General features: G+C 36.5%; 1 protein-coding gene and 1 long non-coding RNA gene across 4 annotated transcripts in view; one reads left to right on the top strand and one right to left on the bottom strand.

Moving 5' to 3' along the window:
* ACER3 (alkaline ceramidase 3) overlaps nucleotides 1-6,972 on the bottom strand; it is a 107,853-nt gene continuing 100,881 nt past the window's right edge. For both annotated transcript variants that reach the window (XM_006926640.2, XM_015600447.1), the window contains 2 exons: nucleotides 2,974-3,019; nucleotides 1-2,489 (listed from right to left, as the gene is read on the bottom strand). In XM_006926640.2, coding sequence (XP_006926702.1) covers nucleotides 2,436-2,489; nucleotides 2,974-3,019 — 100 coding nt within the window. In that variant the 3' untranslated portion in view covers nucleotides 1-2,435. The remainder of the gene's footprint in view (nucleotides 2,490-2,973; nucleotides 3,020-6,972) is intronic.
* Nucleotides 1-6,972, top strand: part of LOC107196774 — a 27,571-nt gene that overhangs the window by 17,972 nt on the left and 2,627 nt on the right. For both annotated transcript variants that reach the window (XR_001518218.2, XR_003044410.1), the window contains one exon: nucleotides 3,866-4,018. This is a non-coding gene — a long non-coding RNA (uncharacterized LOC107196774). The remainder of the gene's footprint in view (nucleotides 1-3,865; nucleotides 4,019-6,972) is intronic.

Genomic DNA, 6,972 nt, shown 5'->3' with positions numbered 1-6,972 from the left:
GTACACTCTAGTTAACAGCATGTCTTCTAAGAAAATAAAATAAAGGGAGGGGGGTAGTAGTAATCCAACTCTGTAATGTCCACCCAGAATCTTAGAAGGAAAAAAACCAAAGTCATTGAAATAAAGATGATTTAGCAATATTCTGAAGGTCAGCAGTATTTCCATAATACTTGATATGGCACAAGTACAAAGTCCTGAGTGTGCTTATACAAGGCTTGCTGAAAAGAGAGCCACGTGTGAGGCACAAACTAACTTGGAAAATTAAAGAGCCTGGACTTAGTCTTTGCTTTTTGCTCAAAACTTTTAAAACGTTTTATGCTAAGCTTTCATGTTGTTTTCAGAACAGAAACAAGGGTCTTTGAAGAATTGGCCATAGTGTTACTAGTCACCCAACGGGGCCCATGCTTCCCCAGTGAGGTGCTGGACAACTTTATTCAACAAGTGGTGTCTGAATCAGTCATTGAACAAACTGCTCTAAAGGGCCTGTGTCAGGGCATGCTCTCTATATCTTTAATTTGACTTTAATACTGTAGAACCTCAGTCTCCCAATGTTTAGCAGCATTATCATGAAGGATGTGCCTTTGTTCCTATATAAGTATTCTTTATGCAGAAGTATATCTTGAGCAAAGAGTACAAAAAGACAATGGTGTGAAACAAATGAACTCATTAAAAATGTAAGATGGCTGATAGCCCAGGTAGCTGCACATAAAATGTAGCCGGAAGTCAGAATCTTGTAATAAACAAAAGAACAGTCTTATGGGCTGTGTGTTAGAACTGTTTAGTTTTATATTTTCCTAAGGCACAACCAAAGTTCTTTTAGATTTATGTTTTGGCAAGTGCTTTTCTTGCTAGAGGATCATAAATGTAGGTGGAAGTATCTGCCTAAGTGCATGTTGGTATGCTAAGGTAAGGGAATTAGAACTCGGACTAAAACTAAGGCCAGTAGGTGAAGAAAAACAATAACATTAAATTTGTATTAAAGCTACTTACTAAATACTGGAAAAATGACTGAACTGTTTAATACCTTCGCTTAAGAAAAAAACAAGTTTCTTTTTGAAGCTGTAGCTCAGGATTGTATACGGGTTAATGTTACCTGATGTGGTAAAAAACCATCTGAATTTTATAATAATGTATAAGCAGGAAAAAGTCATAAAAGTGCTAAATGGTAAAGAACTACAAATATGATGATATATGAGCAAAGGGGTCAAATCAGGTTTTTAAATCTAGACAGGTGTTATGTTTGTGAAAAGTGATACAATTTCTTATACACTCAAATCCAAATTAGAGCTATCTGCCTTACAAGGAGATTCCGCTGCCATTTTTTTAGCACTTTAATTTTTGGAAGTTCTGTTCTAAGTTCAAGTAAGTTTAGAGCTGTTTTTAACCTTTATACCTATTTCTTTCAAAAAATTAAGGAGCAGGTATTCTAATAAGCTTTACGTAAATAGGATCCTGATCATTTAGCTCTAGTTAACCTAACACATTTCCCTGGGCATAACCATGGCCTCTGAAAACTGGAAAATATTGCATAATTTAAAAAGTCAGAGTATAATAACATTCACTGGTAACTTCAAATAAATTATGCTAGGAAGATGGAATATGGGAAGGCTAGACCACTAATCATGTTTGCCTAGCCATAAAAACAGTAACAACTTAAAGATCTGCAAAGATCAAAGGAAAGAAAACCACCACCTTTAACTCCTGGAGATACAACATTCTACAGGTGTCTTCGTGGGCTTCGTAAAGGCTATAAGATGACCCACCTACTCTGATTGGCTGTGGGCCACACACAGACATGACAGAGCTGGGATGTGACAAGTATAGAACACAGTGGCAGGTCTGAGCTGGCTTATGACACTCTGACTAAGCGCACAGGCAGACAGTGAAGAACTACCATCTTACTGATAGCTTTTTTTTTTTTTTTTTTACCTTAGAAAACCATCCATGAGGTTACTATAACAAAAATATAAATCAAAGCTGATACAGCTAAGTGCTGGCTCACAGCTGGCCATTTGAATATGGGGTTTTGCCAGCCTAGCTGTTTTCATTAATCAAATATTAAGAAAAGTATAATTCACATGCAATCCTTGTCAGAGGAGAGGAAAAAGTTAATTTCCTATGATCAGCATGAACTGTTAGCCTGTTAAGAAAAGCCCAATTTTTCTAGCATTCAAGTATATACATACACATCATGTCTGTTTCTTTTTAAACATGTCAGGGTGAGGGTTAGGAGGAGGACAGATGAGATCAAGACATGAGCTAAATATCCAACAAGCTCCATTTCTCATTCTGCGTGTGGCTGGCAGAGTTAGTCAGAAAGTCACTCCCTTGCTGTGAAGGTCATGCTATATTTAAACATGTAGGTCTTTAAGGATTTCCTTATTCATTTGGCCAGGTCTGTGATAGGTGCTTTGTTTTCTGGGTGGAATAATTCATCAGTATTTCCTGAGAGGCTCAAACAGGATCACTGGCCAGATTCCGAAGATAAACTGTTTGGAAACAAGTTAGAACAAAATGAGAGAAGACAAAATTGTTCCTTGAAAAAATGAAAAAGAACCCATGCGTGAGCTATGACTATAGTGCCTGGTAGGTTTGCTAGTATTGTCCTGGTAGTAGTAGCCTGAGCACAGCACATTTTTTCCAGGCTTGTACCAGATCACAGAAACTATTTTTAATTCATTTATTTAAATATATTAAGCATCTACTAGCATGGAGCTGGACATTTAAATAATCCTTAAAACAAATTTTCAATATAGTTATTAACAGCTCTATTTTATTGTTGAAGAAACTGAGGCTTAAAGAGATCTGCCTAAGGTCAAAGAGCAGTGGATGCAAGATTAAGATTCAGGGGTATCTGGTTCCAAAGCCTGTACTCACTCAACTACCTCCCCACCTCACCCTCTTCTTCCACCTCCATCTCATCCTTCCAACATCCTCCCTCTCCAACACACACAGACACACACACACATTTACCTTCACTTTTGGCCTGCATCTCAGGTAAAGCGTTCTTGTATATATACTGAAAGAAAAGAGGAAGGAAAGCTCTTCAGATTGACTTTTAATCCATGCACACTGCTTACTGACAAATTTAACCATAGTGTTTCCCTATATACAAGAACGAACAACACTGGTATATCCTTTATTCTTTTAGCAACCATATTTTTGAGCACCTACTCTGTCCAGAACACTTGGCAAGATGCTAAGACAGAGAAATGATCAACTCAGACTGTGACCTCAGGATGTTTGTAGTTTAGTAGGGAGCATTCCACTCATGCTCGATGTGATTTATATCACAATTGCCAGTTTCATTTCTGAAGATACACTGTAGTAAAGATTAAAGTAGAGTGTTTTTAGAATGCTTTGGAAATTATTATATCAGCTCTACAGGATTACAATACAGGTATGAAATAACCAAGACGGTAACAGATTCTTCTTAGTATCCTTTAAAATGAATCACCTCTGAAGATATCATATTCTAAAATTAGTGCATGCAGCAAAAGTAAAGTAAAATTTATCCCTGAATTCATTAAGCTATCCATAACATACAGCATACATAGTTTTATGTATAGTACACTATTAAATTTGTATGTTAATATACAGTGTATCATGTACACATGCAAAATAAAATTTTATAGTATGAACAATTTTCTCTTTTAAGCAAGGGAAGAAAAGGTGAACGAGCATGTATAGTTGAATTTGTATAATTTAATGTGGCTATGATGCCACTCTACCCAAAACCAGAACTGTAAAGAGGAGCATCAAGTATTATGAAGAATATTCTACTGTCTTAAAATATAACCTCATCTGACAGTTTTTCAGATATTAATCTCTAATACAAAGTTGCCACCTTTTCCTTTCTCTTTAGGAAAGAATCCTGGACTAGGGCAGAGAAGCCCTGTATTCCAACCCTTGCTGTTACCTCCACCACTCCCGACTGTTTATTATGCACCTACAATGGTGGGGAAGCACTGGACCCAGAGCTTTATACACATTTCATTCTTAAACTACACCTTACTAGGTAGGTATTATTATTCCTGTTTTGCATTTGAGAAATGGTCTCAGAAAGTTCAAATGTTCCATTCAAGGTGCCACAGCTATTTAATGCAAGAAGCAGAATTCGAATTCAGGTTCTAATTGTTAGCCAAAATATACTGTACTCTAACCAGTGACTTTGAGCAACTCACTTCTCTCTGGGCCCAGTTTCCTTTACCATCAAATGAAGATGATATATTAGGTGATTTCCAGGGACTACTAGATTGGTTTGGGGAGACAGAAAACTCTGGGCTCAACTCCAGGCGATAACACTAAGATCATGTGTGAGGTACTTGACTTCTCTGAGCTTGTCTTTTCTCAAGGAAAATAATACCTGCCTTATAGAACTGCCCTGAAGATTAAAGGAGGTAATAGATATCAAATGCCTAGTCTGAATGAGATTATAAGCTTAAAATTCACACTTTTTATTATGAAAAATTTCAAACATAAACAAAAGTACCTATCACATAAAATGTTAAAAATATCTTATCTTCTCTTATGTGCAGAATCTATAGTGATGTCTCCTCTAAAAACTCTCCTAAATCACCTCAGTACAACCCTTCCAACCAGAAAATCAACATTAATACAATACTACCATCCAAGTCAAGACTTCATTCAAATTTTGCTGACTGTCTCAACAATTTCTTTTTTCTTTCTGATGCAGGTTACTAACCAGAAATAGGCATTACATTTAGCTTTCATGTAATGTCTTAACAGTTTATTTTCTAAGTTTTTCAAGTGTTTCTTTGTCTCTTATGTACTCGACAGTCTTAAAGAGTACAGGACTTTCAATCTGTAGAAGAACCTTCAACCTGGGTCCATCACTGCTTCCTCACGACGAGACCCAGGCCATGCATTTTTGGCAAGAACACCACAGAAATGATGCTTAGCTCATCTCAGTGCATTACATCAGGAGACATACTATACTGACCTGCTCCATCATGGGCAATGTTTAAACTTAGATGCATAGTTAAGTTGGTTGCTGACAGTTTTCTACACTGTAAAGTCGCCATTTACCCCTTGTATTGGTGTGTCATGGGAAGACATTCTGAAGTAAACCAATATGTGTTTCTCATTAAACTTCCACCTATCAGCCAGAGCATCCATTGGTAACGAAAGCCTATCGACTACCCCTACGATGGCTGCCAAATGCTGATTGTTTCCATTACTTGGTATTCTTCTGTAAGAAACAGTTTTTGCTTCTCCTCATTTATTTATTCATTTATTTATATTAGTATGCACTCACAGATTCTGCTTTTATTCAATAGGTTGTTAAAATTCTTGCTATTTAATTTTGATACTCAAATTATCATAGGGTATAGAACTAGGTAATATATGTATGTGCAAACATATGTATACATATAATTTATACAACACAATCATCTTTTTCTATTTCTGAGTGTGTACATATGTATATACATGTGTGTCACACACCCTTGAGTTCGTACCAATACTTTGTTATCCTCAAGATATCTACTTTCTGTTTAATCAATTCATTTATTTCCCAGCTCAAGCCACCATCTCCATCTATCCCCTCCACGCCCCTTCCCCTCATCACTCTGCTTCTTTGCCCTGCACAGTAGCCCCTTCCCCAAGACAGCCAGATTTTCTTAGAAGCTCAGCATGCTGCTACCACTGACCCCACTTCTTCATTCTCTATTCCCCTCGGCACTGACCCCTCTTCCTCGTTCCCTATTCCTTAGACATTGAATGCTACCACCTTATACAGCACTTCCTCCCCCTCAGTGCCCTTCTTGAAGGGTTTCCACACCAGGAGAGAAGAAGAAAGTGAAAGGAAGATGGAAAAGGGAAGGAGAAAGTGGGATACCCTAGCCTTTTAAAATAGAATATAAGTATAACTTCGAGTATTAGAGATATTCATTACTGTATTATATTACACTGAGATATTGTTCTTGGGGCTTCCTGGGCAGTGTTAAGGTCCTACATTTTTAATTCTTGGGTTAGCTTTATAATTATTCTTGTTTCTCTTTTTCTATTATTTATCAATTTCCCCAAGCATTTTCTCCCATATCCCTTCCCTTTTAAATTAGATATTTCCCATATGCTATGGGCTGAGAATCCAAATAATCAATGTAGTAAGAAGGTGCAAAAAGTAAATATACTTAGAGTCAGAGTTTAATAACCTTGAACTTTTCACAGCATGAATTCAGTGATTCTTATTTAGCTGCCCAGAAGTTCTTTTTATATAATTCTCAGGTAGTTAAATTTTAGATAATTCAGGTTGCCTAAACAAGTTCATCTCCAGATAGGTGAGCTACAAATGTTATTTTGGGGAGGTAGTCTAAAAATTTCACTTAAGTAAATTTTCACAATGGTTCAAAGGAAAATTTTCTTCCCCTTTCTACAAATACGTCAGCTCTCTCAATTCTTTTTTTCTCTTTAATTTATTATTATTATTTTTAAAAAGATTATTGGGGTGACATTAATAAAATCAAATGTTTCAAGTGTACAATTCAAAAGTACGTTATATATATATGGCATTATGTGTTCACTACCCAAAGTTAGACTTCTACTCTCTCAATTCTTGAGAAGAATTTGAGAATAAACATAGCCTGATCCCCTGGTAAAGAGATCAATATGTACACATTCATTAAGTAAATCATTTAACAATATATACTGAGTGTGTACTATGTGACATTGTTCTAAGCATTTGGGAGAGTAGCAGTGAATAAGATAAAGTCCCAGCTACTCTTAAGGAACTTATAGTCTAGTTGGGAGCGGTAAACAAATAAATAAGTATATAACTGGTTATAAATGCTTTGAAGAAAAATAAGGCCTGATAAGGGGGGAGGGAGTGATCCATTTGAATAGGGTGATCAGAAAGAATTCTGATTTAATTTTTGCTATTAATGGCTGACCTCCAACAGATTCTTTACTAGGGAAGCAGGGGAAGGGTGGCAACAGATTTGACAGGGGACG

Source organism: Pteropus alecto, unplaced genomic scaffold (genome assembly GCF_000325575.1).
Source record: "Pteropus alecto unplaced genomic scaffold, ASM32557v1 scaffold7, whole genome shotgun sequence".
NCBI classification, from domain to species: Eukaryota; Metazoa; Chordata; class Mammalia; order Chiroptera; family Pteropodidae; genus Pteropus; species Pteropus alecto.
The sequence above is the reverse complement of the archived record's forward strand: the minus strand, read 5'-3'. Positions and strand labels throughout refer to the sequence as shown.